This window comes from Procambarus clarkii, chromosome 2 (genome assembly GCF_040958095.1).
Source record: "Procambarus clarkii isolate CNS0578487 chromosome 2, FALCON_Pclarkii_2.0, whole genome shotgun sequence".
NCBI classification, from domain to species: domain Eukaryota; kingdom Metazoa; phylum Arthropoda; class Malacostraca; order Decapoda; family Cambaridae; genus Procambarus; species Procambarus clarkii.
The window spans coordinates 13,521,275-13,533,862 of record NC_091151.1 but is presented as its reverse complement, the minus strand read 5'-3'; the positions used below and the strand labels follow the sequence as shown (position 1 = coordinate 13,533,862).

The window sequence follows — 12,588 nt, the reverse complement described above, 5'->3', positions numbered from 1 at the left end:
CACAACTAGGTGAGTACACACACACACACACACACACACACACACACACACACACACACACACACACACACACACACACACACACACACACACACACACACACACACTAGCGCGTCTGGGGCAGACGCGGTAGTCCAATCTCCCAAACCCACCTCAGCCAATTCGTTTAAGGTCAATCACCATGAACCCCTGTCATCCACCCATACAGCACCCATCTCCTCTGATTGTATGGGGGAGCCTCTACATAATCATGCTTCTAGAGGCGAGTTAACCGGAAACCACATCCAGGTCCTACGATTATCACCCTCATCCGTCTATCATCCATCTCACCACCTGTTCATACACGGACGGCAAAACATATCTATGCTTTCTAAACACTCACTTTCATTACACATACTACCCACCCCTTGAGGGAACGGGTTAACCGGAAATCCCACCCAGGTCTCGTGATTATTACCTCTCATCCTTCATGTTCATCCATATGTCTTTCCATTCCAGCAATAGAATGGACGGATGGCAAACCAATCTACGCTTTTTAAACATACACTTTCACCACACACACTACCCTTCCCCTGAGGGTAACCGCAAAATTGCATCAAGACCGCATAGCTTGCAATAAACACACTCGTCCATCACACTCATCCATCCCACTCATCCTTATCTCACCCATCACAGCGTGTAGGAGAGCCTCTACGCCACATAATCATCCATTAAAAGGCCACAGGATAACCGGAAACCACACCCGGGTCCCACGATTATCACTCCTCATCCATCTCAGCGATGGAGGGGACTCCCATCGGCATAACTCTCCCTACTCAGTTGAACGTGACCTAAGTCACGATCAGGATACTAGGACATGTGGCAGGATACTAATATTAGTATCCCGCCACATCGCAAAATGCCAGACACAAATCACTGGTAATTGCAGTGCAATGGAATTTATCATCAAAAAAGATTTCTGCAATTACATGGCTACTACGGTCACGGACACGTCGTCGACCACTGGTGATCGTTACAGACAGTATATGTGTGTGTAAGAGCCTTGTAGGGCCACGTTAGGGGCCTGACGGCTGAGTTGACAGCGCTCGGGATTCGTAGTCCGAAGGGTCCGGGATCGATCCCCGGGAGAGCCGGAAACAAATGGGCAGAGTTTCTTTCACCCTGATGAGCCTGTTCACTTAGCAGTAAATAGATACCTGGGAGTTAGACAGCTGTTATGGGCTGCCTCCTGGTGGTAGTGTGTGGAAAAAAATAGCTTGACAGTTGAGAGACGGGCCTAAAAAGCCAGAGCTCAACCCTCGCAAGCACAACTAGGTGAGCACGTGTTATTTTACGGAGGAAACCAGTGTAAGGCGGACCTCACTTACACAGCTGGAGTAGGTGGTTTACTGAAGTATGCTAATAACATATGTGACTACTAGTAAGACTGTGTCATTTGTGGAGTCTTAGAGCAAGTGATTGCCAGTGAAGCAGTGATGTATCATTAGTGACAATTGCTGTAAAGTTTATCCCAAGAGCTGTGTGTGGGTCTTATTGAGGTGATCTTCGTATAAGGTCGCATTATCGAGGTCAAGTGACACGTAAGGTAATCTATCCCAGGGCGGACAAGTGTGGGTCCACGAGAGTGTCTCTCAGAGCGCGTGGGTCCCCAGTGGGTGTAACCTTACCCACGTGCACACTGTGATTATTGTGGCTGTGCAAAAGCTAGATCTTTGGACGGTTGTGTCGGAGTGATAGACCAGCTCCCATTGGACAATAATTGTTTCTCCTTTTGACGTGGAATTCAAAGGGTTAATTCAAAGGGTGTGTAGGGACTTCACCGTGAATGATCAGCTTGAGGTTTGAGCTTTACTCAGCTTTGTCTTGGATATTTAGGGTCGAGCTTCCTCTCTGCAAGGAAAAGATAGCTAGTCATCAAAATCTGCATAATTCACCACCTGAGTAGCCACAGGTCGCCTAAAGCCAACATCATCGTCAGTGAATGCATGGTTGCGTATGTAAAGCGTTGTAAACGTGAGTATAAAAGGCCTCTTTGGTGATTAATAATCACCAACTAACTAATTGGTGATTATTGATCCAATCTCGGAGAGTATATCTTGCAACGAGCTCTCTCTGTGCCTGGATACATTGAGATTGTGGAAAGGTCACGGTGATGGTTATGGTCGTTTAGGACGTTGTTTAAAGGTCAAGGTGTCACGCTTGGTTAAGATGAACAGGTTTCGACACTCCAAAGGGGCGTGTCACGTGACATGTTGGGTGACTGCCATGAGTGTAAGGTTATGTAACACATGTCAGTTCGGATTGTTACCATCATGTCCAATAACAGTGTTTGGGTGACAAAGAAAGTTTTGTGATTAATTAAATACTTTGTGGAGTCTCAGTGATAAGTTAAATTGCATTGATAAGTTAAATTTCATAGATTTCGATTTATTTTCATTTTGATTTAATTATTTTGTTTGACATTGCACTGGAATTGAGCTGTGTTGTTTACCATACCGTTCATTGCGAGAGTATAGTTTATTTATTTATTTTTTTATTTTTTTTTCATTTTGTCTTTTTAACTGTTTTTCTTATATTTCAAAGATGGGAACATCATATCATTTGATGTTCCCAATTTTCTGATGGGTACATCAGATCATTTGGGAATGCATCAGACGAGGAAGTGGGCAATGGTGGGGAGGACGAGGGGACGGAAGTGGGGGATGGTAGGGAGGTCGATTTGAAAGGGGAGGGGGGTAATGGTGTGGTGGACGAGGGGACTGGTAGTTGGGGATGGTGGGGACGAGGGAACAGGGGAAAGGAGAATGGTGAGGAGGACAAGAGGACAGGGAAGTGGGGGAGGACGAGGGGATGGGGAAGGGGGGATATGGTAGGGAGGACGAGGGGATTGGAGTGTGAGATGGGGGGGGGGGGGGGAGGATGAGGGGACGGTGGAGTGGGGAATGGTTAGGAGGACGAGAGGACGATGGAGTGGGGGGATGGTGGGGTGGACAAAGGGACGGGGAAGCGGCGGGAATGGTTGGGAGGACGAGGGCACGGGGGAGGGGGAATGGTTGGGAGGCCGAGGAGACGGGTGAGGGGGGGAATGGTGGGGAGGACTGGGGGACAGGGAAGGTTGCTGAGCCACAGCAACGTGCGGCCGGGTACTGCTAGTATGAAATGTTTTGATACTGCCAGTGTCGAGTGCAGAAGTGACCAAAGTATTCAATAGTATTCAAGTTTGTTCATTATTGTTCATGACCTGTCCAGAGGGTCGAGACCGTGGTCTCAATTATCACCTGTCAGAGTGGTGGGAACGAATTCCTGCTGGAAGAAGGTGTTGTTAGTTGTTGATGTGACACTCTTTATTAACGTAACGTAACTTATGTCCTTGTGTTCACCTAGTTGTGTTTGCGGAGGTTGAGCTTTGATCTTTCGGCCCGCCTCTCAACTGTCAATCAACAGTTTACTAACTACTTTTTTCCCCCACACCACACACACACACACACACACACACACACACCACGAAGCTGCCTGTGACAGCTGACTAACTCCCAGGTATCTATTTACTGCTAGGTAATAGGGGCAGTCAGGGTGAAAGAAACTTTGCCCCATTTGTTTCTGCCTCGTGCGGGAATCGAACCCACGCCACAGAATTACGAGTCCTGCGCGCTATCCACCAGGCTACGAGGCCCCTATTATTAGGGGCCTCGTGTGTATTAGTGTATTAGTATTAGTGTATTTGTATATTAGTATTAGTGTATTTGTATATTAGTATTAGTGTATTTGTATATTAGTATTAGTGTATTTGTAAATAAGTTTGTTGAATAAATTTATTTTGGTAGTATACGTTCCTTTACTATATTCCACATTCCGAAATACTGTCCCTAGTGTTCATGCTCATTTTCTACTTGTCATTATTTGGGTTGGCTCAGGGATCAAGCCCACAGCTTCAATCACTGAATATAAATACGGTGTTAGGACCCATCAGTCATCTTCTTTATTGCTCTCAAGCAGTTGAGGGACGAGCGACCCAAGTGTCAGAAGGATCCCTGTATTGCTTGTGTCTGTCGAGGGCTGACCTGGCTTTCCTCGCTACCTGTGATACAGAGACCCTGTTGCTTGCTCGCACCTCTTGACCTCTGAAGGATTCGAACCTAGTTAGTCAGGGGTCTCCATACCCCTGGCGGTCCTGTGCTGTAACCACCTAGCCAGCAATTGTCTAAAAGTGTTGGTTAGTTGTGAGACCGACCTACTTGCACCCAACATCTGACAACACTCCTCTCATTTATTGGGCACAGATATTTTATCAAATCACTTCGGCATGCGAGGGGTGCATGATTATCAAAGAAAGTAATTATAAATAAAATAAATAAATAGATAAATAAATAGTAAAGATTAAATGATCCATAAGCCAATGTACAACCGAAACATTTACATACACACCAGTTTTTCACAATGAATCTGTTTTATTTTTTTTAAATATAATGCATGACTACATGTGTCATTTCAAAAATATTATTTTTCTGTTATTTATTTGTAATTATTTCTTTGATGTAACAGTACTATTTTTCCTATGCATTGCTTCATCCGAACAATCTAACTACACTATTAAACTATCTTATTACTGATGTATTTGGTATCTACTTTGAAACACTTGATATTACAATGTATTCCTAGGCCTCCTAGATAGCATAATCCAATAAAATTTTATGTGAAAATATTATTTTTTCTTCACTATATATTTCTAAGTTATTATCAAACCAATACTTTTAATGATTATGATTTTTAAGAATATAAATATTCCTCTAAGTGAATTGAATAGCTTTTCTTGATATAATATATATAGTAGTTGGTTTAAACGTATCCTGAAGTAATATATTTCAGGGTAGGTATATTTTTTTAGATAAAGAAATATATTAAATGATGATTATATAAACGTCACTAGATTTGGTTTAAAAAAGAAACACGATATAGGAAACGAAATGGGAATTTACCCAATATTAAATGACAAATATGCAGCTATTATACGCGTATCACACATTTGAAAACAATCGTTTTTCTTTCATTTCAAATCCTTTAAGTGACTACTACTACTAATGCCATCTATTAACAGCTAAGTTTCAGATGGAATTTGCACTGTCATTGACCAATAAAACAGCTTAATATTAAAAACACTTTAGGATATGCTCAGTGAAAATTTCAGTTGTTATAAAATACTACACGTGCATATTGAAATAAACACTACTTATATAATTGGTAAAAATATTAAAACAATATAATAACAAGCCTAGTTATATTATCATTGTCTCATACTTCATATTATTAGTATTGTCTCTTACTTCAATGGCTTATTATTTCATTTTTGTTTAATTTACTAAAGAGTGGAATATATTCTACAGGTACCGGCGCCGTTGGCCTCGAGATGCACAAGAAAGGATTCACGTGAGTATAATGAGAAATTGTACAAGACAATCCCTTCTGAATAATTCAAATACATCTGTAGCGGAGTGGTCAGCATAGTTGGCTTACAACCGAAAAGTCCTGGTCTCGATAAGAATGAAGGACCTTGCTATGCAGGTCCTATTTATTTCCAACAACTCCCGCTCATATATTTGTCTAACAAAAGCGTCAAGCTATCTAGTGTGTTTGTCTCTCTGACGTTACATGGTAACTTGTTCCATAATAATGAGTCCAAAGTTCCTGGTCAGTGTTCCCAATATTTCCTGGCCAGTGTTCCCCAACATTTCCTGCCCAGTGTTCCCCAATATTTCCTGGCCAGTGTTCCCCAATATTTCCTGGCCAGTGTTCCCCAATATTTCCTGGCCAGTGTTCCCCAATATTTCCTGGCCAGTGTTCCCCAATATTTCCTGGCCAGTGTTCCCCAATATTTCCTGGCCAGTGTTCCCCAATATTTCCTGGCCAGTGTTCCCCAATATTTCCTGGCCAGTGTTCCCCAATATATGTTTTAAATCAAAATTTATCCAACTAAAATTTACTATTTAGAAATTTGCTTAGTTTTTATTTTTAACATCTAGTTTATATCCACGTGTGAAATTTGTTCTTACATTTGATAACCCATTCTCCTAAAAATGATAATACTTAGTCACTATTTGCTTAAATGTACCGAAATACTGTTAGCCCTAAAATGTTACAATTTTGTCCTATTAATTTAGAAGGCACAACTAAAACCCAACTTAAACAGTCTTAGGCCTAGTATAGCCCATTTAGGTACAATATTAGTTCTAACATAGTGTGTAGCATTGTTTGTACTGGTAAGGTTAAGTTAGGTCTTTCAGTCTCATTTGTGATATAACAGAATGTCATTTCGGCTAATTCAGTAATATAAAATGCACGCAGAAGACGAGTCACAATGATGTAGGTGTAATATGATGACCAAACCACAGATCAGAAAATTAAGAAAACGACTTTTCGGTCCATCCTGGACTAATATTAAGTCAAGTAATGGAAATAAAGTGGAAGAGATGAACAATACGAGGAAACAGAGTGAGGTGAAAGTTGGAACGAATGAGAGAAAGAAGTTAAGAATCACAGGAATGGTAAGAGTCGGTACAAAAATAGATAATAGGAGCCGGTCGGCCGAGCGGACAGCACGCTGGACTTGTGTTCTTATGGTCCCGGGTTCGATCCTGAGCGCCGGCGAGAAACAATGGGCTGAGTTTCTTTCACCCTATGCCCCTGTTACCCAGCAGTAAATAGGTACCTGTGTGTTAGTCAGCTGTCACGGGCTGCTTCCTTGGGGTGGAGGCCTGGTCGAAGACCGGGCTGCGGGGACACTAAAGCCCCGAAATCATCTCAAGGTAACATCAAGATAGGTAAGAATAAGGTAAAAAAAAATATATAGTGTACAAAAATGTACTGTTTTATTGTATTATTAAAATAAATACATTTATATGTGTTTGTTTTCATATATATATGTTTGATTATAAAACAAACACACACACACACACCGACATATATATATATATATATATATATATATATATATATATATATATATATATATATATATATATATATATATATATATATATATATATGTCGTACCTAGTAGCCAGAACGCACTTCTCAGCCTACTATGCAAGGCCCGATTTGCCTAATAAGCCAAGTTTTCATGAATTAATTATTTTTCGACTACGTAACCTACCTAACCTAACCTAACCTAACTTTTTCGGCCACCTAACCTAACCTAACCTACAAAGATAGGTTAGGTTAGGTTAGGTAGGGTTGGTTAGGTTCGGTCATATATCTACGTTAATTTTAACTCCAATAAAAAAAAATTGACCTCATACATAATGAAATGGGTACCTTTATCATTTCGTAAGAAAAAAAATTGAGAAAATATATTAATTCATGAAAACTTGGCTTATTAGGCAAATCGGGCCTTGCATAGTAGGCTGAGAAGTGCGTTCTGGCTACTAGGTACGACATATATATATATATATATATATATATATATATATATATATATATATATATATATATATATATATATATATATATATATATATATATATATATATATTATTAAATATGACCGAAAAAGTAAGATTAACAATTCTAACACGAATTTTCTCAATCTTTCGTACATTACGCTTCACTGTTGGAGGTAAATCAAAAATCAATTCTCCAAAATTCATTTTTATTTCTAGTCTGACGCGACACGGGCGCGTTTCGTAAAACTTATTACATTTTCAAAGACTTTAGTTCACAAATACACAACTGATTAGAACTTACGTATCTCCATTTTTATATCTACATTTGAGTGAGGTGGGAGGGGGTGATGTGGCATTAACACAAGACAGAACAAGAGGGGATATTAATAGGGTATTAAAAGTATCAACACAAGACAGAACACAAACAATGGGTATTGAATAGAAGTGTTTGTAGAAAGCCTATTGGTCCATATTTCTTGATGCTTCTATATTGGAGCGGAGTCTTGAGGTGGGTAGAATATAGTTGTGCAATAATTGGCTGTTGATTGCTGGTGTTGACTTCTTGATGTGTAGTGCCTCGCAAACGTCAAGCCGCCTGCTATCGCTGTATCTATCGATGATTTCTGTGTTGTTTACTAGGATTTCTCTGGCGATGGTTTGGTTGTGGGAAGAGATTATATGTTCCTTAATGGAGCCCTGTTGCTTATGCATCGTTAAACGCCTAGAAAGAGATGTTGTTGTCTTGCCTATATACTGGGTTTTTTGGAGCTTACAGTCCCCAAGTGGGCATTTGAAGGCATAGACGACGTTAGTCTCTTTTAAAGCGTTCTGTTTTGTGTCTGGAGAGTTTCTCATGAGAAGGCTGGCCGTTTTTCTGGTTTTATAGTAAATCGTCTCACTCAAATGTAGATATAAAATTGGAGATACGTAAGTTCTAATCAGTTGTGTATTTGTGAACTAAAGTCTTTGAAAATGTAATAAGTTTTACGAAACGCGCCCGTGTCGCGTCAGACTAGAAATAAAAATGAATTTTGGAGAATTGATTTTTTATTTACCTCCAACAGTGAAGCGTAATGTACGAAAGATTGAGAAAATTCGTGTTAGAATTATTAATCTTACTTTTTCGGTCATATTTAATAATATATGTCTACAGGAAAGACTGCTACCAAAATATACTAATATATATATATATATATATATATATATATATATATATATATATATATATATATATATATATATATATGTCGTACCTAGTAGCCAGAACTCACTTCTCAGCCTACTATGCAAGGCCCGATTTGCCTAATAAGCCAAGTTTTCATGAATTAATTGTTTTTCGACTACCTAACCTAACCTAACCTAACTTTTTCGGCTACCTAACCTAACCTACAAAGATAGGTTAGGTTAGGTTAGGTAGGGTTGGTTAGGTTCGGTCATATATCTACGTTAATTTTACATAAATAAAAAAAAACTAACCTCATACATAATGAAATGGGTATCTTTATCATTTCATAAGAAAACAATTAGAGAAAATATATTAATTCAGGAAAACTTGGCTTATTAGGCAAATCGGGCCTTGCATAGTAGGCAGAGAAGTGCGTTCTGGCTACTAGGTACGACATATATATATATATATATATATATATATATATATATATATATATATATATATATATATATATATATATATATATATATATATATATATATATATATATATATTTCAAAATGAAAATGTTGACATATATGTTCCATAAAACTTTAATAGAAAGTAACATTCTAGAAACATAGATGCCCTGGAACCCTCAGAAGGAATGTTGAACATTCTTAAACGAACTGGAGTGTACAGCCTTACCTATCAGGAGTTCATATCCCAGAACCCGACAACAATTTCTGAAGGTGAGAACCCGTCCACATCTTTGTCTTTAAAAAGTATAAAGAAGTATGAACATCCAGAGTATGGAACCTTAAGTGAGTAGTTCAATGCCTCTGTATTCTAAAGTAAATGTTAATATACATAGAGATACTTAACTCCTACCTGACATGCATACCACTACATTTAATTACTTAAATTCATAACTTATATAAAAGCATATGTTCAATAATTCTATCATTAATTTATAATAAACTTCTTCACTTATGTCATTTAAACAAATTTAAATGTTTTCACGTTTTTATCATACAAATTTTAGTTTGTGTGTATTGTTTTTTTACAAGTGGTGAGAGTCAGTAAGCTAATTAATAGCTGCTAGATTATGTTACATTTACTGTTGATGTCTCGTTTTCAAAAAGGAAGGAAATTGTACTTTCTTTGAATAAAAAGATGGCAGTCAACAGGAAGCTGACGTTACGTCAGGTGTGTAAGCCAAAGAAGGCAGGTATCATTATGGCGAGCTGTGATTGGTTAGAATGACCCGATGTATGATTGGGGAGAGAGGTTGTAATGAGAGCAGCCAGGGAGGGAGGACCTTGAGAGGGCAGCAGGTGTGGGAGGAGCTCGGGAGGGCTGCAGGTGTGGGAGGACCTCGAGAGGGCAGCAGGTGTGGGAGGACCTCAAGAGGGCAGCAGGGAAGGGAGGACCTTGAGAGGGCAGAAGGTGTGGGAGGACCTTGAGAGGGCAGCAGGTGTGGGAGGACCTTGAGAGGGCAGAAGGTGTGGGAGGACCTTGAGAGGGCAGCAGGTGTGGGAGGACCTTGAGAGGGCAGCAGGGGAGGGAGGACCTTGGGAGGGCAGGTGAGGAGGGAGCCCAGCAAACAATTTTAGGTTGCCACAACTTACCTGGAAAGTTTTTTAAAGTAGTTGCAACGTTTGGTTTCAAGTATAAGCTGCGTTATTGTGTGGTCGTAAATAGGTTGCCACAACATACTGTACAACGTTGGATAAAGAAAATTTGAGACCTTGTGGCAACCTTAAATGTTGTATAAACGTAGTTTTCGAGATTAATGGTATATTTAAAAATGTAGAAATATATAAACAATTTTTTCTACATTTTGTGAAAATAAAATATGAGAATAATAAAGGTGGGATTAAAATTAGTTATTCATTATTTTCACTTAATGCAGAATCCACGAAGGTGGTGGTGGAAGTGTCAGTGGCGGTGGAGGTAGAGGTGGTGGTAGTGGAGGCGGTGGTGGTAGTGGTGGTGGTGATTGTGGTGGTAGTAGTGGTTGTGTTAGTGGAGGTGGTGGTGATGGTGGTGGTAGAAGTGGTAGTGTAGGTGCTGATGGTAGTGGAGGTGGTGGTAGTTGTGGAGTTGGTGGTAGCAGTGGTTGTGCTAGTGGAGGTGGTGGTGGTGGTAGTGGAGGTGCTGGTGGATGTCTAGGTGGTGGAGGTTGTAGTTGAGGTGGTGGTTGTGGTGGTATTATAGTGGGAGATAGTGATGGTTCTTTTACCATACTGAAGTACACTCTACCATACTCAAGTACATCCTTCCATCCCAAGTGCATCCTATCATTCTCAGGTACATTCTACCGCATTAAAGAATATGCTACCATCCTGAAGTACATTCTCCCATCTTCAAATACACCCTGTAATTCTCAAGTAGATCCGGCCATCTTTAAGAACATCCTACCATCCTCAAGTACACCATAATATCATCAAGTACTCTTTCCAACCTCAAGTACATCCTACCATCGTCATGTATATCCTACTATCCTTAGGAAAACTCTAACATACTCAAGTACATCCAATCATCCTCAAGTTCATCTTACATTCACAATTACACCCTACTATCCTCAAGAACATCCTACCATCCTCACGTATATCCTACCATCCTAAAGTACATCCTACCATCCTCAAGTACACCTTACCATCTTCAAGTACATCCCTTCATCCTCAAATTCACCCTACCATCCTCACGTACATCCTACCATCTTCAAGTATATTCTACCATCATCAAGTACATCCTACCATACTGAAGTACATCCTACCATCCTCAAGTATATCCTACTATCCTCAAGTACATCCTACCTTACTTAAGTACAGCCTACTCTCCTCAAGTTCACCCTATTATCCTGACGTATATCTTACCATTCTCAAGTACATCCTACGTTTCTCAAGTACATCTTCTATCCTCAACTACATTTACTATCTTCAAATACATTCTACCATCCTCAAGTATACCCTACTATCCTCATGTATATCCTACAGTACTCAAGTACTTTCTATATTCTTGAAGTACATCTTACCATCCTCAAGAACATCCTACCATCCGCAAGTACATCCTACATTCCTCAAGTACATCCTACATTCCTCAAGTACATCCTATAATCAAGTACATCCTATGCTCAAGTACATCCCACCTTCATCAATTAATTTAAACCCTACTATCCTCAAGTACATCCTTCCATACCCAAGTACATCCAACCATCCTTAAGTACACCCTACCATCCTCAAGTGCATGCTACCACACTCAAGTACATCCTACCATGTTCAAGTTATCCCATTATTCTGAAATACATGCTAACATCCTTAAGTACACCCTACCATCCTCAAGTGCATGCTAACATCCTTAAGTACATCCTACCATCTTAAAATAGATCCAACCATCCTCAAGTGCATCCCACAATTATGAAGTAGATTCTACTCTTCAAGTACATCGTACTATCCTTAATACATCCTTCCATTCTCAAGTACATACCACCATTATGAAGTACATTCTATCATCCTCAAGTACATCCTAACAATAAAATAAACATTAATGTAAAAATGTTACTTGACGAAAATGTAATAATTTGACAAAATTGTGAATAATAACGATGTTTTGACTTCTTTTTCAGGGGTAGAAATGTTAACTTATATATAGTCAGCTGTCTGAAAAGTTATCTACAATTAATATATTTATATTAAATATATTTTATTTAAACATCTTTTATTCCATTATTTTATATTCTTTATATTATCTTTTATTGTTACGAGTTCGATGCAAATGATGTAATGACATCATGAGTGATCATGTTCCACTACTTGTGTTTATAATGTTGCTGCCGGGGGTAATGTTTGTCTTGTGTGTTGTTACCAGACACATATGATGTGGTGGTGACCTCTGGCAGCCTGGCTCAGAGCCATATGCCTGTTCAAGCTATTGATGAATGTATCCGGATCACCAAGCCAGGTGAGAACACTTAAACTGTATTCCCAACACACCTAATAA

General features: G+C 39.3%; 1 protein-coding gene across 1 annotated transcript in view; it reads left to right on the top strand.

Annotated features, from left to right (window-relative positions):
* Positions 1–12,588, top strand: part of LOC138366938 (methyltransferase-like protein 27) — a 79,382-nt gene that overhangs the window by 36,923 nt on the left and 29,871 nt on the right. Inside the window, exons 4-6 of the mRNA XM_069328229.1 lie at positions 5,382–5,424; positions 9,220–9,335; positions 12,457–12,549. Of these exons, the coding sequence (XP_069184330.1) occupies positions 5,382–5,424; positions 9,220–9,335; positions 12,457–12,549 (252 nt within the window). The remainder of the gene's footprint in view (positions 1–5,381; positions 5,425–9,219; positions 9,336–12,456; positions 12,550–12,588) is intronic.